Source organism: Acomys russatus, chromosome 27 (genome assembly GCF_903995435.1).
Source record: "Acomys russatus chromosome 27, mAcoRus1.1, whole genome shotgun sequence".
NCBI classification, from domain to species: Eukaryota; Metazoa; Chordata; class Mammalia; order Rodentia; family Muridae; genus Acomys; species Acomys russatus.
Genome location: NC_067163.1, coordinates 35,573,589 through 35,593,737, shown reverse-complemented (window position 1 = coordinate 35,593,737; position 20,149 = coordinate 35,573,589). Strand labels below are relative to the sequence as shown.

Sequence of the window (20,149 nt, the reverse complement as noted above, 5' to 3'; positions counted from 1 at the left end):
TACCTAGGCCCCCTACACGTATGTGACTGACAGGCAGCTTGGTCTTCATGTGAAGCAGGGGCCGTCTCTGAATGGACTCTGCTACCTGCTTTTGGATCACTTTCCCCTGGTGTGGCTACCTTGTCTGGCCTCAGTGGAAGAGGAAGCACTCAGTCCTAATGAGACTTGATGTGCTGAGATGGGTTCGTATAGGGGAGTGCTCCCCTTTTCTGAGGAGAAGGGGAGGAGGGAAAGGGGGAAGAGGGTGGGAGAGTGAGAATGGGAGGAAAGGAGGGATCATAAAGCGAATAAATAAATAAATAAATTTAATTTTAAAAAAAGAAAGAAAGAAAGAAAGAAAGAAAGAAAGAAAGAAAGAAAGCTGGGTAGGGTGTGGAACTCACTGAAGCTAGAATTGTCACCTTTCCCAGTTAGAATCTTTTCTAGAGCTATTAAGAGTTATTGAAAGTTGAGGGCTTAACTTAACCCTCCTTTCCTTGGTAAATTTTTACCAAGCAAACAGTCTGCTGGTAATTAACCAGTGCAAATGTCTAGGCATTTATTAAATCCATCCAATCACACATGCAGTGGACGTCACTGTGCGGTAGTACATACCCTTCCTGGAGAGAGGCCAAGGTCAAAAGACCTGTTCTCTGGGTCCCTCCACTCCAGGCCAGTAAGTGCAGAAGTAGGCAAATGTGGTACCCAGCAGAGCGATTTGAGGTCTTAGGAAGATCCCACGTGAGGACAGTTAGGGGCAGCTGAGTGTACCAAAGGAAGAGAGGGGCTCCCACTGGTCTCTGAAGGAGAGGAAGGATTTGAGAGAGATATGACACCCCAGAGACTATGCAGACTACCTATGGGATTGATTGGAGGTATTTTTCTGCTTAATTCAAGGCAGCCATTGTGGTTGCTGTTGCTGAGTGAAACATTTTAAAATAAGAAGTTTCTTGATATATTTACTATGCAAAAATATATTAAGTGACTTAATGTCCCGGGGTGTTAGTGAAACCTTTGGTGCATACTCAGAGGTCCACTTAGCTCTTTAATGATGCTGGCAACGGAAGATTAGTTTCATAGTTCCCACACTCAGTATTGTTATTTAAGGGTTTATGAGATGAGGTCATCATTTCTACATCTGCAAGAAAATGAATGGAACTGGAAATCATGTTACGTGAAATAAACCATCGTTGTTAATCCCAGGTAAGTGGCATCCCGCACGTGGTGGGCCAATGCTCATCTTTCAGAAGTAATTTTATTTTTTCATGTCCTATGTGTCTTACTTTGATTTCTTCTCTTATTATGTAGCTTTTATTTGTTTTATTCCTTGACAACTTTCTTATATATATATATATATATTGCCTTCTGGTAACTCTCATCCTACTATTACCTATCTCCTACCCACCCTGATTTCCATTTTAAAACCTTTTTGTTTTACTTATCTTTAATACTTCAAACTTCTTTCTTAAATCCTTTCATTTTCTCCCTCCCTCCCTTCTCCCTTCCTTCCCTCCCTCCCACTCTCTCCTTTCCTTCCTTCTCTTCCTCCCTCCCTCTATCTCTGTCTGTCCCCCCTCTGTCTCTCTCTGTCTCTGTCTCTGTCTCTCTCTCCCCCCCTCTCTCTCCCTCCCTCCGTCCCTCCCTCCAGAAATGATCTCATACATCTGAGGCTGGTCTGGAGCTTCCTATATGGCCAAGGATGACCTTGAACTTCTGATCTTCCTGATTCCACCTTTGTGTGTTGGGGTTACTGGTGTATGCTAAAATGGCCAGCTTATGTGGGGCTTGGGATGCACCCTAGGGCTTCCTGCATGACAGAGCAAGCAGTCTACAAGCTGAGCTACATCCCCAGCCCTAATTACATGTTTCAAAAACTGTTCATGCAATTGTCCATGGTGTGGATTCTTCTGCTTTGTTTTATGAGGTTTTCTTTGTTCTTAAACCCACATCATGAAATATGGGAGCATCCTTGTTAACTGATTGATGCAGTTTTTAATAACTTAAATTAGTGTGTGTGATAAATATAAAAGTAATATATAATATAATGTGCATAACCACGTAATAGAAGTTATTAGTCTTGCAGTTTCATCCAGGAGATCATGACTCAGCTCCCCGAGTGTGTGGGGAGATGGGTGGGATCCAAAACTGGAGCAGGAGGAGGCATTTCCAGATGGTCACGGGCTTCCTAGAGTGGATTGCTGGTCTCCTGGGAAATGATGTGACATGTCCTAGCTCCTCCTCCTCCTCTTCCTCCTCCTCTTCTTCCTCCTCTTCCTCTTCCTCCTCCTCCTCTTCTTCTTCTTCTTCTCCTCCTCCTCCTCCTCCTCCTCCTCCTTCTCTCCTTCTTCTCCTTCTTCTTCTTCTTCTTCTTCTTCTTCTTCTTCTTCTTCTTCTTCTTCTTCTTCTTCTTCTTCTTCTTCTTCTTCTTCTTCTTCTTTGTTTTGAGGCCTCTGTCTCTTAATTCCAGCTTCTGCATCTCTTTGGTTCCATATTCTACTGTTTAGCACAGCTCAAGACCACATCTCACCCCAGGCAGGAATTTTCTAGCTACATCAACCAGTTGATTGGTGAGACCTAAGAGGAAGTTGCTGGTGGGGGGCTGGTGGGGGCTGGTGGGGGGCTGGTGAGGGGCTGGTGGGGCTGCTGGGGCTGGGGGGCTGCTGGGGGCTGCTGGGGCTGGGGGGCTGCTGGGGGGCAGATTTTCAGGGTCTTTAAAGATTAAACTTCTCTACAAGAACTTCTTGGATATGGGTTTCTTTTAAGACCTTGTCTTCATAATCACCAACTTTTCTTGCAGAATGGTCCTCCCCACCTGCATTCTATAACCCTCAGAGTCCTCCATATCCATGTCTACCTATAGTTTTGAAATATATAGCCCTATCCCATAATAGCAGATAATGTGCAACTAAAAGTCACACTGCTTCATTCCTGCTTTTGTGTGTTTTGCGTGGTGAAGCAGCTTGGAGCTGCAGCAGCTGTTTTGTGATCTTGAGAGAAAAGCAAAATTGCATAGCTCTGGATCAGAGACTCCATTTCATCCAGTTTCTGGATTAAGCAACCGTGGAGCCGATCGTCTCCAGGTTTTCAGTTCAATGAGATGTCAAATCATTGTTGAAGCCATTGTTTAATGGTCTGTGACACTGACTCAGTGGTACATGCCTTAATCCAAATACTAGGGAGGCTGAGGAGAGAGGCTGGTAAGTTTGAGTCCAGCCCGGGCTATATAGTAAATGCAGGCCATCCTGGGAAACTCAGCAGTACTTTGTCTCAAGAAGCCAAAAATAAAAAAGCAAATAGCTGTGACTTGTAACCCAGCACATTTTTACCCTGTACATTCAAGTCTCCTAGGACTGTTTCCATCATTCATGAAGATACACATCTTTTTCCTGAATGTGCTACAACAGGTTACCGTATTTCTTTTATAAGAACATCTGCCAAAATGGAAGAAGTCTCCCTTCCCCCACCAGAGGACTTCACTCCTGCCTTGCCTGGCTTTGGGACCCAAGGCATTGCCCACTGGAATTGTTATGGCATCTTAGTAGTTGTCCATCCTCTCTGTGGTGACCTCTGGCTTTGCCACTCCCCTGCCTAAGCCTGTTTCCACCAAAATACCCCAGATCACGCCCATAGCCCGCCAGTTCACCTCCCTCTCCTTCCTCTTGTGAGGTAACCTCTCAGCGCCTTGGCACTGAAAGCAAATATCACACACACACACACACACACACACACACACACACACACACACACACACACACACGCATGCTAACATATGAGTGGTGGCCCATTATGACTTCATCCTCAGATTAATTTCCTTCCAGAATTTCAGAATTTTATAAAATGAGGGATGTTTCAAAGACAACAACAACAAAAAGTAAGGTCTTCGCTGTAACTTGGGAAGTCTTGTGCTGACATCTGTAGGTCTCTAACCAGGGGCCATGTGTGCTCCGCAAAGAGACCTGAGAGACATATGTGTTTGTATATCACAGACCCCAGAAGTGGCACGCATAAAACTGACTGTATTCTCATTATTATTTTTGTGTTGCTTTTGTGTGTGACAGGAAAAGAGAGACAGAGAGAGGAGAGAGGGAGAGACTGATAATGCTATATGGCAAGGCCGTAGATCACAATATTCTCAGTCCATGTGGACTCTGAACAATATGATGGAGCCACACGTTAGTCCCTGGAATTGATGGTTTTAGAATGAGTCTCATGGAATCCTTTTTGTCTCTAGATACATAGTAAAAGGTTTTCTAGGTAGCCCAGGCTGGCCTGATTCAATCTTAGAGACCCTGTAACCATCATGGTAGAGGAAGGCCCAGTCAGTCTCAGAAGAGCCTGGCTGGCCTCTGCCTTCAGTTGCCAGTAGTTTCGACCAGATCTGCCTTGTTATCAGGTCGTGGTGACCAGAAGATTCTAGTCTTGAGTCCTAGGCATTCTGGCTTCCATTACGCACTACTCCTTTCACCTTACAGACTGATCTAAGTACAACCCACGTTCAAACTCATGTCTGAAGGACAGTTCTCTTCCACAATAGATGATAGGTACTTTCCCTACAATCATGGTTCCCCCCCGGAAGGTAGGACATTCATAAGTCTCATACATGAATTAGAGAGTCTACTGTACTTAAAGTCCAGGAAGATGAGAAGGAAGTTAGGCAGGCCAGAGGCAAATTAGGGCTCAGGCCAAAAATGAAAGATACTCTCTGCTGTAAAACCAGCTGGTCATGTGGGAGCCTGGATCCCTGCAGTTCTGTTTTCTAAATGTTTCTGTGGTGGGTGAAGGCAACACTGGGCTCTCGTGGCTTTCTGCTGCCCTGGAGCAATGGCCTCAGATCACAGTAATAGCTCCATCTTAAGCTAACAGGATCTGCGGACGCTTGAGCAGTTGAGTTAAGGGCCATTTATTACAATACAGCGCGTCTGGAGACACGAAGTCTAAATATCAACTCTGGGTTGATGCCTAAAGCTTATGTCCACCTAGATATCTCCTCTAGCTGTTTGGTTTTCTAGATGAGAAAGCACTGTAGCATAGGGCATCTAGCGAATAGATCTCAATAATTGTGACTTACCTGTGGGCTGTGGATAGAATTTGAATAATGAGTGAAATGTGGTATGTTTTATAATTACCTCTGTTATGAACCACCCTTCATCGGCCACCAAAGTCAAAGGAGAGACAAATTTCCCTTTCTTATAATAGAACCTGCTGGGTATAGCTTCTTTCTCATACACAGTCATGTGTTCCACTGTGCTGAGTTTGTGATATATCTGCAAAGAAAACCAAGAATGAGCAGTTTGAACACTCATTAAGTGCGTGTTAGATCTGTGAGATAGAGGATATCTATATCTATATAACATTATGCATTTTGTATACATATACATGTATACAAAAATATACATTAAAATTAGATACTTTTTTTTTTCTTGAAATAGGGTCTTACTATGTATCCCTGGCTGGCCTGGAACTCACTATGTAGCTCAGGCTGGCCTTGAAGTCACAGAGCTCAGCCTGTCTATGCCTCTCCAGTGTTAGGATTAGAGGTGTGTGCTACCACACCTGGCTATGAGAGACTTTTGTATAGTTTCAAAAGCAAATTGGCTTTATCCAGGAGAGCTAAAGATCCATATGCTCTCTGATGTAAGAGATGGACCGCTAAGGAACACAATGAAAATCTCTCATGTGTGTGCACCTATAAACACATACACAGAGTAGCCCAGACATGCAGCAGAAGAGGCACAGCAAAGAGAACAGTAGGAGAGAGAAAGAAATACTGGTGCAGTTCTCGGGCAAGGCACTATAAAGTAGCAAAGACAGCACACCAATCACATCAAAAAAGATGCATAGAAGACTCTCAAGGATTTCAGATTAAGCAAAAATAATGTTAAGTTGTAGGAAACACCACTGAGAGTCTTATCTTATGAAACTCAAGTAACCACACAACCATACGATAAATGGTCCCTTCTCGGCAGCTTTTCTGAGTGGGTATAAAGCACGGGATCTGGGAAGACCTTTCAGGAGATCATAGGTCATGCCAGAATTGTGCTTCTATCAAATATGAAGTGCCCTTGCAACATTGCCCCCTACTGCTTACACACTTTCTAATGATTCTTTTGCACATAATCAGTGACTAGTGAACACATTGCAAAAGTTGTTAGCCAAAGTTCTACACTCTAAAATTAAGTGGCAGTTGTGAAAGTGGACTGGCTGATATTAAATAGCACCCAAATCAGAGAAAAGATATGTGCTCTTTAACTTGACTTTGAGAGTCCCTCCTGCCAACACATGAATCTTCAAAGCTCTAGGAATTGTTTATTAACCACACTGCCAATTCCAGAATGAAGCTGTGAGGTCTACACACATTTCCAATATTTAGCAGAAGCTTAAATATTCATTGCTAAAATTAAAGTCGACTTGCTGACACTGGTCTGCTGGCCTTTAGCCAAATCAGACATGTATTCCTTAATAGAAATGAACATGAAATTGTGTTTATTCACTCACATTCTTTAAAATAGTCTTCAGGCTGCTGACTAGAGCATTATGGATAGCTCTATGAATTAATTTCCTCGGTTTGATTAAAAATGATGTATGCGGAGTGCAGAACTATTTTGGATAAGTGAAAAAAAAAATCTGCTGACGTACAACAAGTCTTGCAGATTGTTGTGTCCCTCACATGACACAACTGTCGCCAAACACAGCCCCTCTTTTTGAACCGTTACCAACTGCTGTTGGCTGCTGAAGGTGCTTGGTGTGCACATCCTGCGGGAAGATGCTCTTTCCAGCTCATGGATGTTGATGCCCAAGCATCCTGGAGGTGTCACACGCCTAAGTGCTAAACTAGGGACAAAGATGATCTTCCTTGCCAGAAACACAGAGCGGCTTCCCAAGAACCTGCCAACGTGTAGCATATTCTTTCTGCTTTCATATTTAGGGAGTTGGTGGGGGCACTGTGTAAACTTCATTTCCTGGCTGTGGAGCTCAAGGGGAAAAAAAGGGACATTTCCCTAGTGAGTAGGGAAAGGCTTCGAGCAATGAAGCAATGGTACTGTTGACAACAGACCTCAAATAAGGGCAAACAAAGTGCTGGTAGGGACCTCCTATGGCCCAAAGAGTCCAGACTATGGCTTCCATCACGATCCTCTGGCTCATGTCAACTGTTCATAGGCAACTGTTGTGCTGCCAAGAGGATGCAGAAGACATCAGCGCCTCCCCGTGCCCCTCCCCCACCCCCACCAGACTCCTCCTGGCTCCCATTTGGCTAGCATTGTCTCCTCCCCCGAGAGAGATAAGTGCTTCCTGGACCATGTCAGCTCCCCCGGAATGGACAGAAGCTGCATCCATGCAATGGGAGGTGACGATGCATCGAGAACACGAAGTTGTCAGCCAAGGGTCTCGCCTGTCCCTTCCTTATTCCTACCACCCACAGTCAGTCCTGATTACTGGGTTTTGGTTGTTTGTTTGGTTTTGTTTGAGAGTGTGAACACAGGCTACTGAGTTGCTGAAACAGAGCTCTGTTCCTCACCTGCACACAGTGGGAACTTAGCCACACCCTCTCGGGAATCTCCTCCTTAGACGCTGATCTCACAATAAGCGATAAGTGATAAGCTCATACATAGTCTTTGCTGTGATCTCAGCCTGCATCTATGTACTCCCATGCAGTTTACAGCCTGCCATGTTCGTGTGAGGAAGGCAGAGGCTTGTCATTGTCATTGCTTTGTCCACAGAGAAAAATAAAAAAATTTTTGATAGCTGGGGTCAGAACCTAAGAGGTGTGGCTGCGAAGTCAGAAGCTGACCCCATGCAGACACGTGGACTATGCTGCCTTCTTTAGTCATCTTTATATCTCCTGGTGAAAAAGAATCAGAGGCAAATGAGAGTGGCAACTTCACTCTAGAGAGTCTGCCTCAGGGTGGTTGTTCAATAATAGCCCTCAAAAGGTCTTGCTTATCTTGCTTAATTTTCATTAAACTTAGTGGAGGTAGATACCAGTATGGAGTAAAACAAATATAGAAAATTAGTGACCTTACAGAGGTCATGTGGTAAGAGAGTGGCTGGCTCAGTCACTTGATCCCAAAGTCCATGCTCCTAACTTGTAGTGAGTATTCTGGAATTTTGGTTTCTTAAAAAAAAAAAAAACACACACAGCAATATTATAAGAATATGTTTTTGTTTTAATCCCTGGTGTGGGGATACAGGGTTGCTTTACAGCAGCTGACTATGATTTGCCTCGTGCTCTAGCAGAGGTGTGGTTTTTCTAGCTGCATATAGCTTCTGTGATTGTATGGTGTTTGGAATTCTGGGAACTTTTCAGAGTGTACGTAAATGCTAGGTAGGCCCCAGGGGTGTTGGTGGGTTTTTGGATGTTGGTTAGTTGCTGTTAGTCACAGTTGGTTAAGTAGTCGTAAGCAGAGAAGAAATGCCCTTTCCGACCCCTGACTTTATTCAGGGATCTCTTTCCTTTCCTCTCTATCCTTCCGTCTCTCCTATTTAGAGTTAGGAGGTTGAAAGGGAAGAAGAAAAGGGAGGAGAATGGTGGAATAAAGAAAAGCCCACAAAGTAGCAAATGCCAGCTACACTCACCAGGTTACAGCGTTGATTATGAAAACTCTAAGAAGAAGACAAAATACAAACTAGAGGTCAATGGGCCCATGTCCCCTCCCTCCTCCACCATGTTGTGTCTTGCCTCGGAGTGTTTTCCAGGGACTGGCCACAGGCTCACAACGGGCCCTCGGTCCTTCACTTGCTGCAGGTCATCCAGGCTGATGTACTTGCTCAACTCAATGACTTTATCCATCCAGAAGATGTCAGTCATTCCATGGTCTGAGAAAATGATGACATTTAGGTCATCCAACAGGCCTCTTTCCTGTGGGGTGGACACAGGCAGTGATTACAGTGATGGGAGAAAGGTCCTTCCTTACACAAAATCTTGTAAAGAGGTGCTTTTAGCCATGGGTTGTGGCACATGCCTTTAATCCCAGCACACTGGTAGGCAGAGGCAGGCAGATCTCTATAAGTCTGGTCTACAAAGCGAGTCCAGGACAGCCAAGGCTGCACAGAGAGAATCCCTATCTAGAAAAACAAAATCAACAAACAAACAGAGAAGTGTTTTTAAAATTATAGATTAAAGGAGAAAGAGATGAAGTTGGAAGTCATATTTGACCCCTACGTCCAGGCTAAGATGGTCAGTAGACTTACTAATATTCCATGGAACCAGGCCAGCTCTCTAGCCCTTGGTGTTATGTGAAGAAAAGGACCCTCACACTGATCTAGTAAATAAATTGTTGAAGGACATATGAAGGAGTGACAATCATGGGATGAAAAGAGATGACAGGAGAAAATGCCAGATGAGTTGCCCTTGCTTTGGGTCACCTGGATCCATTGGGTCATATACTTCAGAACAGTGTCCACAGCTTTGAGGGCATCTTTTCTCTGAGGTGATGAGGGGCCATAGTGGTGGCCTTCCACATCAATGCGCTCATGGTATATGGCTGCTAGATCAGCTCGGCCACTCCTGGAGGAAACAGAATGAGACAGTCACAGTTGACGAGACCTCTGTCAGCTTGCCCCCTTATGACCTGCTTACCCACTATGAAGGTGAGAGAACCCTCAAACTCTGCCCAGTGTACCAGTCCAACTGCACATTTCCACATACACAAGTGTGAGTGGATACTGAACTCAAGGTTTCTAGTCTCTTGCATCTTGGTGACAAGATTTGGGGAGTGTATCTGTTGGTCACTCCTTCTGGCCACACTGTACTGGTTTTCATATTCCCCCAAGTTGAACGATGTAGGAAGATACAGACCATAGCCAATATAACTCCCTTCTCACAGCCTGCTGGGGCTTAAAAGTCAGGAATCTGGAAACAATGCTTTAAATAACTGCCGAAAAACCACTGAGAGACTTTAAGGGAGTCCTAACAAAATGCCAGATTGTGGGTCTCACTGGCAAGAGTAAAAACAGTATTGTCACAGCAGCTTTGCTAGTTATAAATAGATTAATCCTTAGGACCTGACATCAGCCATGTGCTCTGTGGGGACCTGTGAAAGGTCAGATCCCATGTAGACAGAGTAAATGCTAAAAGCAACTGTACTTTTATGAACTCCAAAACTCCTCCGAGGCCAGCATTGATGGTAGAAATGCAAACCATCTACCCACCAATGCTGGCCTAAGAATGACCAGAACCTAGCAATGTTAAGAGGGGTGGTTCCCTCATGGGGAGAAGAAAGAATTCCAGGGTCTGTCCTCTCCTTCCTTCACACAGCACTTTTTGCTGTGACCCTACCCACAACCCCCCTCAAGCTCCGGCTTTGCCCTTTCTCCCATCAAGCACCCAAAACAGACCAGCGTGATGGTGATGGTGGTAAAGACTATTATGGTGGCATCCAGAACTGACAACAGATGAGCCAATGGCGGGGGGGGGCGGGGTGGGAAAAGGGGATGAAAGACTGTTTTCTCTGCTTGGACCTGTAGTGTTAATATCCTTGTCAAATTGCCTTATTTCTCTTGAAAACTCTATTTTATGCACATCTGTATACAACACACAAACACAGCTAGACACATAGGCATGTGTTCCCTCCTCCAGGAGGCTGCCTCTGGTATCTTGAGGCTAGGTCAAGTGGCCCTACTGTGTGCTCCTATGACTATATGCTCACTTCTAGGTCTTTTGGTGTGTACTCTTCTCCTTCTAAAGTATGAGATACTTTCACATCAGGAATGGTCATTCTTTCTCCATTGCATCTCAGCCCAAGCTTAGTTAGCATTGTGCACACAGTAAGATTCTACAGTTGCCAGCTAAGTGTGTAATAATGAATACCAGCTAAACAGGCTGTTGACTATGGCCATGTACTATGTTGTTGCATCATCGTCGTCGTCGTCATCATCATCATCATCATCATCTTCATTGACAGGGGTTCCAGGCTGGCTTTGAATCATATAGACAAAGGTAACCTTGAACTTTTGATTCTCCTGCCTTCACTTCTCCCAAGTCCTGGAATTTCAGCTATGTACCTGGTTTTATATGCTTTGGGGGGATCAAACTCAGGGCTACATGCTAGAATGCTGGATAAGCACTCTAGCAACTTAACTATATTCCTAACTCCAGAATTCAAGACAGTTTAAAACAGTAGCCAGTATCACAAGATGGAGCTAGGATTTAAACCCAGGTCTCTAGAACACGGGATGGCCACTGCCAAGAGTCAACTCTACAGCCCACAGCAAAGGGGAGCCATCTCACCAGCTCGACTGAACTGTGGAGATCATTGCTCTGTTACAGGACTCCTACTAACTCCCAGAAGAGGGATGTGACTAAGAGGCAACACTAAGAGACACATCATTGTCACTGAGATGCTCTGTGTCTATGGGTTGACCCTGTTTCCAGGACTGGAGGGAGCTATAGGGACTTCAGGAATGGCAATCCATCCTCCATCTCAGCTCAAGCTTAGCGTTTTTCACACAGTATGAGTCTACGGTTGTCAGCTAAGTGCTCACAGGAAAGCATTCACAGATTTGCATGTGGAGAAGCAGGCTTCAGGGAAGTTTTGGAAGCCTCTCCCTCACTGGCAGATCTCTGAGACACAGTTGGAATCTGGAAATGTGAACTGGGCCTTTGAATGTCCTTCCACATGTATTCCATCTTCTAAACCAGGGAAGAGATCCCAGAGCAGTCTCCGGCTGGCATCTTTCTCCTTTATGGTCACATGGTCACACGGTCACATATGCTCTAGTGATGCCATTAGGTTCTACTGAGCACCCCGGGGTGCACCTCACGAACATCCCAGAGGAAGCATTGGTTTCACGTGAAATGAAATTGTCAGACAAATGTTCTTTTCTCTTTCTGGAACAAAACAAATTGACTCTTCATTAATAAGCCCATTACCACCCTCCTCCACAGTATGGATTGGGCCATGTCCGTATTTAGATTTTTCTCACAAATGGTATTATCAGTATTCATGCTCCCTAATGTGAGAATGACTAATTTAAACTGCCTCTGCATCTGTACATTGTCAGGTACAAAAGGTTCCTCTAGGGCCCCGCCAGTGTGTAGGTGGCAGGGAGAAGTCAGTACTAGGTTGTATGATTTTCATCCATATGCTGAAACTCGCTCGTGGCCCACGGCTAGTAGGCCTCTGGATTCTTCCTCCATCACTACATCTGAACACAATGAAAGCTTCCATAAAACCTGTCCTGGAGATAAGCCTCCACATATATCTGCTTTATGTACTGGCATCTTAGGCATTCCAGATGTGCTGGTTCACGTACTATATCATATGTTTAGGTGTCCACACTTCCAGCATGGGCCCTACATATGGTGGGAAATCCCACTTAATACACTGGTGACCTACTAAAGGTTTATTGCAGCACTGTAGTTTAATGAGATACACCCAGGTCTCTTCATTTGAGTACCCACTGTATTGCCAGCGTGTTTGTAGTGCACTGTCGCGCAGGCTGGTTTCTCCAGGGCTTTATATCACATTTGAAAATCTCTATGTGGTCAGAAAGCTGGAAAGTGTCACAATTTATGTGGTGGCATTGTTTCAGGAAGCTGTCAACCTTAGATGCCAGGAACACTTGATTTGGGATGCTTGTGTTACGGGGAATACACAAGTTAAGAGGTTTCTGTGTTAAGGTTTCATTGATTCGTTAGGGACTGAAGACTCCCAGGGCTGACGGCTCTTGCCTGTTTGGAATTTAGCAGATAAATTCTTGGTAGCCAGCTGTTTCCAATGTGGGTCTGGTCTCTATCACAGGTCAGCTCGTTTGTAACAGGGCTGGGTGAGGCGAGTTGCGTGGACATGCTTGCATGACTGCTATTTACAGCTTTGAGGTCCAGGAACCATGCCAGAAGGACATGTGGCTCTCAAAACTAGTTCCCAGAAAACCGCATGGGGTTTCCAACCCCAGGGTTGCAGGGACACCCAAGTCTCCTATCACCTTATAATTCTGTCTAGGTTGCTTTGCAATTTAAAAGGTTCATAATGTCATATCCATTTTTCTTGCTGAAGTAGATTGGGAAGAGAGAAGAACTGGGCAGAGAGAAATGGAAGCAATTTAAAGGTATGGTTAGTTCCTGGCTGTTAAGAAAGATGACAACATTTAGAAAGAAGGCGCCCGATATGGCAACGTGTTCCTTCAGTGTCACATTGGAGTGCCGTCTAAGACAATGGCTTAAAAGTCACCATATTTCATTCGTGGTTATCACTCAGATTCTGTAAACTTAGTTGCAAGTTATAGCAGGAAGCCGAGGAAACAAAATTTAAATTTTCTGATGGGGAAAACAACCCTAAAACTACAGTTGGACTATTCTCAGTGTTACTGATCTTTCTGCACATATTAATATCCATATCTCCTCATCCCCCAGCAGCTCTTGTTTTCAGTTATGCATCTCTCGTATTCTCCTAACCACTTTGTTACTCTCACTCCATCCGTCGTAATTGAAAACTACCTCGAGCACAAAGATGGTTTCAGATCCATGCTTCTCTTCTCAATAAAGGTGTCACAGATGAATGGCAAAGACACCTCTACACCTCAGTTTCCCCATCTGGGATTTGAATGAGTAATGTCTCCTGTGGTCTCATGCATTGGAGACTTGGCCCCCAGCCGAGGTGCTGGATAGGGAGGTTTAGGTGGCCTTGCTGGAGGAAGTGCATCACCACAGAAGGGCTTTAAGAATAAAAAAAAACCTCCCTATTTTTCAGTTCACTCTTTCTGCTTCCTGGTAGTGGTTGAAATACGCACTCTAGCCTCTCAGCTTTCTACTCCATCCACGGTGTCTGCTGCCATGACGCATCTTCCATTATGGACTCTTAACTGTATGAAACCATAAGCCAAAGAAACTCTTTCTTCTATAAGTTGCCTTGGTCATGGTGTTCTATTACATGATGGGAAAGTAACAAATATACTGCCATGTGGGTGCTAAATGAGCTATGTTTAACTCCCTTCACCTGCCTGGTTCTTCCCTCAAGGTAGCTCAGAGATGAGCGTATGCACTGGGTTGTAGGAGCAAGGAGCTAGTTTTCAGTCACTTCACACGTAGGGGAAGGCTAGGGTCTTCCGTAGTAAGCCTCTACCACAAGAGCCTGGGTGCTGACTCTACACTAACAGCTTGTGAGGTCAGGAGAAGGTGGCTAACCTTCAAGAGTTAGTGATGCCTTTGTGAAATGGTGTCATAATCGGATTTTACCAACCTGACACAGACCTAGACAAATCAGTGAAGAGGGAACCTGAGGCGAAGAGATCAGCTTGGCCTATGTGCATGTCTGTGAGCCATTTGCTTGGTTGCTGATTGATGTAGGATGGCCTTAGCCTACTATGGGCAGCACCATCCCCAGCGTGTGGGCCTGGGCTGTGCAAGCAAGGTGGCTGAGCCAGCCAAGAAAGCGAGGCAGTAAGCAGTGCTTCTCTGTGTTTTCTGCTCCAGTTCCTGTCTCCAGAATGTTGCTTGAGTTCCTGCCTAGCCTTCTCTTGATGATGGACTATAATTATAGACTAAAACAAACCCTTTCCTCCTCAAGTTGCTTTTACCATAGGATTTACTATAGCAACAAAAAAATCAAACCAGGACAGATGGGGAGAATACCTGTGTAACACAGTAGAGGAATGTAAATAAAACAGGTTACTGTAAACAACAACCAAACAAGTTAACAGGAATAAAGCCCTTTGATCCAATGGATATTAAAAAATCAACTTTTATCGTTTTTTCTATGCAAAAAAAAAAATCACTTAAATTCAAAGGTGGCATCTTACACGGCTATGGCAGTGCAAGGCAACGCCCAGATTAAACACGGGTGCTGGCTTATCTCTTCCTGCCCAGACATGCGAAGCTTCTTGAGCTGCCTAGACTCCTGCTGAAATGTCCCTGGGTAAAGAATGTGGTAAAGGCACGTCCCAGGTCTAAACAATCTCTCTTAAGTCCTGTCATATCTATCCCATGTCCCATTGTCTCGGAAAGGTTGTCACACTCTGTGAATAATACAGATTTAGAGCAGTGTGTGTGTGTATGTGTGTGTGTGTGTGTGTGTGTGTGTGTGTGTGTGTGTGTGTAACCACTTAAGTGTGGAAATTTCCAAATGCTCTTCAGCTTATAATTAGGAATTTGAGATAGAGCTGAACCAAAAGAACTCGAGTGCCTGGGCTTGCTGCACCAGGCAGGACTATCTGATGGGAAGGTAAATCACCCCTCAGTTTTGCCTAAACACACCTACTGCAAGAATTAGATTCCTTTGCACCAGATGCAAATTCGTGCACAAGCTCTTACTTGCAGAGTGACTGTGACGGCTCTAGGCTGCTCCAATCTGGCTAAGACTGTCAGCGACTTCATTCCTGAAGACCATCGATTTGATTTTTGTCTACATAAAAGTATTGATCCACAAGCATTAGTCTTTAGTCTGCCTTTTTAGAAGGAAGTGAAGGAAGGTTTTAGGAAGTGCCTCGTTTGTTTTCTGAGGATCTGGGATGACCTGGGTCATCCCACTGCCTTCCTCAGGTGGTACCATCTGGTTGCTCTTTCTCATCCCAAATACCACCTAGCTTCGAGATGATGTGAGCAAGAATTGACATCACCATCCTTCTTTGTCATTTCACAAAGAGAAAGGACACACACACACCACTACCACCAGGACCTATAACAACAATCAGAAAATCTGTCCTGTTTCTAAGATAAAGATGCATCTCCCAGAGTCCTATAACCTTGACAAAGAAAAACAAAACACGAACCAAACAAACAAACAAACAAACAGCATTCTCCCCAAACCCACAAAGACAATACTTCTCTAAAGGAAAAAAAAAGCCCTATTTTCATTCCCCCAGCATTCTGGTATTATGAAAATAAGGATGTCTGCTTAGATAGACCGGCGCTGGCCTGGGGCTCATATGGTACTCCTTGCTATTCTACCTGTGACCACTGAGTTGGGTACAGAGAGAGTCCATTCAGTCACGTGAGGAATGTGAAAGAAGTGCAAGCACACTGATAGGAGTTATCTGCATGACAACTACAATGCAAACACTCGAATCTCTCTTGGCAGTAGGGTACAGTGATGGATAGCATCCTGGACCCAGTGGAAGCAGTGGTGAGTAAGTAAACAGTGCAATTCTAAAGTTCCATCCCCGTTCGTCTGCCACATGCCGCCGTGCTAGTCGGCTCCGCCTTAACCAGATAGTAACACAGTATACCAACTCTGCATGCAGATGGCTGCCCAGTAATTGTGGGCAAGGGGGGGGGGGCAAGGAAAGGCAGATGAGGTACTGGGCAACATCACATAACACACGCAACATATAAACCGCATGATACATTTGCTTAAAAGTTAACTTCCCCCAGACTCTGCCCCTTCTAAATACCACCAGAAACAAATTACACCGATAAGTTGGTTTCTTCTTCTTTTTTTTTTAGGTTGGTTTCTTCTTGATGTTTTACTATTTTGAAGTCATTTTCTCTTTAGCGTGACAATCATGCTAAAACATTTTGTGACCTAAAAGCTCTGCTTTACAGGTTTTCACGCAGGTAGCCTGGTCTAAAAATCAGCCTGGAGTGGGGTCCTGTTTGCTCCTTTGATGCTCCTGGGGGAGTGGCGACCACTCACTCTGAGGGTTGGGGCAGAAAAGGAAGTGAAACCAAGGTGCCTGTCATCAGTCACCTCTGTACAAGACAGCCTTAGACCATGAGGAAGACTCAACTGCCAGGCAAAGTCTTGGGTTACTTACAGCTAATCTCACCCAGCTGGTCATCTCCGTACCTGAGGCAATCTTAGAGCTCAACACATAGTTGGTCACCTGTGTGAGAGGCAATCTTAATTGCAGTGGTGTGGTTGGTGACCGTGGTCATTGCAAATATGTGCCTTGTGGTGAATTGGTTTCACAAAGTTGGCAGTCGTAAACAAAACAAAACAAAACAACAACAACAACAACAACAACAACAACAAAACACTGCTTATTCTCTCTGCTTTCCCATCCTCCTCCACTGGAAACAGGATTGTTTCATCTGCTCCTCTGATGCAAGCAAGTTCAGAGATTTATGAACTAAAGGAACGTTTCGTAAGTGCATTCAGTTTTTGTTACAGCTGTAGTGACTGTGTTGGTGCCTCTCACTACGCTTCGCTGTGCTCTTTCTTGGAAGGATAAAGGTCCTGCCCAAATCTCTATGCTGAGTCTAACTGTGTCCTCTGCTTTGAGCACACATGGGAAACCCATTCGGCAACCAAGACGACCTCAAGTTCAGCTCTAGAAACAGGAGCTTCCAAGCACTCCCTGCGGGACCCCCATCTTGGTGGTCTGAGTGCTTCCAGCTGATGTGAGGCTTTGCATCTGGCTCATATTCGGTATGCTGATACTTACATGGCTTCTCCATTGTCTAAGAACATAAAAAGAAGATTTTTCAAACCCTGGGGGGTTTTCTCACATCCCATTCACCATTTTCAAACAGTGCCACCGCTCATGGTTCCAACCCACTCGCGTACCACGTACAATCGCTGAACTCTCAGACACTGCTTCACCTAGGCCCAGTGCTCTTAAACCTCCTTAGGATTTGCTATTCACCCAAGAAACAAGGGAGAGGGAATGGAGAGATGGCCCAGTGGTTGAGCGCTTACTGCTATGCCTTTAATCTCTCCCAGCACTCAGCAGGCAGAGGCAGGAGGGTCTCTGAGTTTGAGGCCAGCCTGGGGGTTACAGAGTGAGTTCTAGGACAGCCAGAGCTACACAGAAAAACCCTGTCTCAAAAAAACAAAACAAAACAATAAAGAGTACTTGCTGCTGCTCTTTCAGAGGGACAGAGTTTGGTCCCCAGAACCCATGCTAGGTGACTCACAACTGTCTGCAACTCCAGTTCATGGGGCCTGACTGCAGACACCTATATCAGCTGTACACACACACACACACACACACAACAATGGTATGGCTAAAAATTTGAGACACTTACTTTAAGGAGTCAAGAGCATCACTGACTGCATTGGCAAAATTGATATCTGTTGGGACATTTTTATATTCTAGGCAGTAAGTTGGTCTGACACCAAGAATCTCAACTTCACAGCCTAACAAGAAAAAAAAAAAAACAGAAAATAGTTATTGTCTCCAATACTTAAAGGAGGGCTATGAATCAATTCTATAAAACAAACATCAGTCAAATATTTTATACCTTTTCATAAACTACAATAATTTATTCATGGTAAGCGGCATATTTAATTATAATTTTGTTCACTGGAGTAGTATTTTAAATGCCATTCCAATGTAATACTGGAGTCCTATGATACAAATTACCCCAAATTGGACAATAGAAACAAGATATATATTAATTAGTTTACCAAAATATTTCAATTAATTTTTTCTCTCTAAATTATCCGTAACTCCCATATTCTAGTCTAATGTTCCCCTGGCCTATTTAAATGTTCGGTAGTATCATGCAGCCATTATTATAAATTAAATATTCTTATTCAATTAAAATTATATATATGAAGCAGAATTATAATATAATACATATTTATAAAATCAGAATTATAAAACAAATATTTTACTATCATATGATAAAGACTAACTGGACTTTTGAGTTCTAACAGCAAGCCAGTTTCACCAAGTTAAAGCAAGGGTTTTGAGCTGGCCTTTCCTCTCCCAAAATGCTATAAAAGAGTCAGAAGCTGGCTGTGAGTCTGCCCCAGACTCTTAAACAAGCAGAAGTAGTTGTTCTGAGGAGGGCCACTTAGTCAGAATATCGGAACACAGAGCAGCAGAGGAGTGAGCCAGTCTCAGTTTACATTTGCTGAGCAAATATTTATTGGCATTTACTGTGAGCTAGTGGCTCTGTTCAGGCAGAGGAAACAAAAGTGAATCAGTCAGAGTCTCCTCCTCAGAGCAGTCCAGAGTCTATGCCTATGGGAAAGAGGAGAGGGTGTGCCATCTGAAGTCTGACATGAGGCCCCCACTACCTACACGGGGTGGGAACTCAGTGAGGAGCAGTATTTTACCTCCTGAAAGTCTTGTGTGCATCCCTACAACCAACCCAACTGTTAGAGACACAGCCGAGGCTACAGGGGGTGGAGGTAGGGGTTGGGGTAGGGTGTGGTATCAAAGCAAAGAGAGCAATGTGTGCTCAAGTTCAGAGAACTTCTAAACTATTATAACCATGAAATGCCAGGCCAGGGGAATCCGGCGCCTGGGGAAAATGACTTCCAAGTGAAAGTGAGTAAAAGTGGGAGACACAGAATGTGGGGGAGGAAGGAGTCTGCCAGGAGACAGATTGGCAGGCACTTTTGAGTACATCTGCCAGGTGGCTCCTGTTGATGCAAAAGATAGCAGAGCAGCGGACTCCTGGGAAGACTGCCTCATTAGCATAGAAGATAATGGAGATGCAAAAGGGGCGTTGCATGAAAACGTGTCAGTTTTTAACCAAATATCAAAATGCATCAAAGTAAGAAAGGGGTGCCAGGAGGCAGATTCAAAAAGCAACAGGGTCAAAAAGGGACAAAACCAAGCATTTTAGTTTTAAAACTAACACGAAAAGTATGAAAAACCAGAAGGAGCCATGACTTCACATAGACATTTATGTGTAGAGATTATTGCTTATATGTCATCTACATGCATGCACAAAGGAACCTTGGTAATGTAAGTACAAGACTTTGACCTTAATGGAAAATGGTTCAAGGTACAATGAATAGTTGGCCATGATGACTCCTGTCTGCAATCCTAGTACTTGGAAGGCTGAGGCAGGAGGATCAGGAGTTACATGCAGACTTGTCTATTGGCTATACAGGGCTTGTAGCTACCTTGAGTTACACGAGGCCCTATATCAAAGACTTAGACAGACAGACAGACAGACAGACAGATAGAATGAATACTTAGAGATATATGGAGAATTTAGATGTTGGTATCAATGGGATGAATTCAGTAGATTTGAAATTTTTATAGGATGTGACTTTTTAAAAACACAACTGCTAGGCAAACTGAGCATATTCTCACCCCGGAACTAATATCTCAGTAGTTCCCAAAAAGCAGAAAAGTTCCAAGCATGATGCATACAATCTGACCACAGGTAATAACATTAGGAATTTAAACATAATAATGTGAACTAAAAATAAACCTAGCCACTTACAAATTTGAAAGGAACATGTTATGTAAATTGATGCCCAGAGGAAACAAAAATTTCATTGACAGGCCAGTTATTAACAGCAGTGAAAATTCCATACTTCACAACTCC

General features: G+C 44.1%; 1 protein-coding gene across 1 annotated transcript in view; it reads right to left on the bottom strand.

Annotated features, from left to right (window-relative positions):
- The window catches only part of Enpp6 (ectonucleotide pyrophosphatase/phosphodiesterase 6), a 97,154-nt gene that overhangs the window by 13,621 nt on the left and 63,384 nt on the right, over positions 1-20,149 (bottom strand). Inside the window, exons 3-6 of the mRNA XM_051169659.1 lie at positions 17,882-17,993; positions 9,343-9,484; positions 8,657-8,836; positions 5,106-5,243 (exon numbers count right to left, since the gene is read on the bottom strand). Coding sequence (XP_051025616.1) covers positions 5,106-5,243; positions 8,657-8,836; positions 9,343-9,484; positions 17,882-17,993 — 572 coding nt within the window. The remainder of the gene's footprint in view (positions 1-5,105; positions 5,244-8,656; positions 8,837-9,342; positions 9,485-17,881; positions 17,994-20,149) is intronic.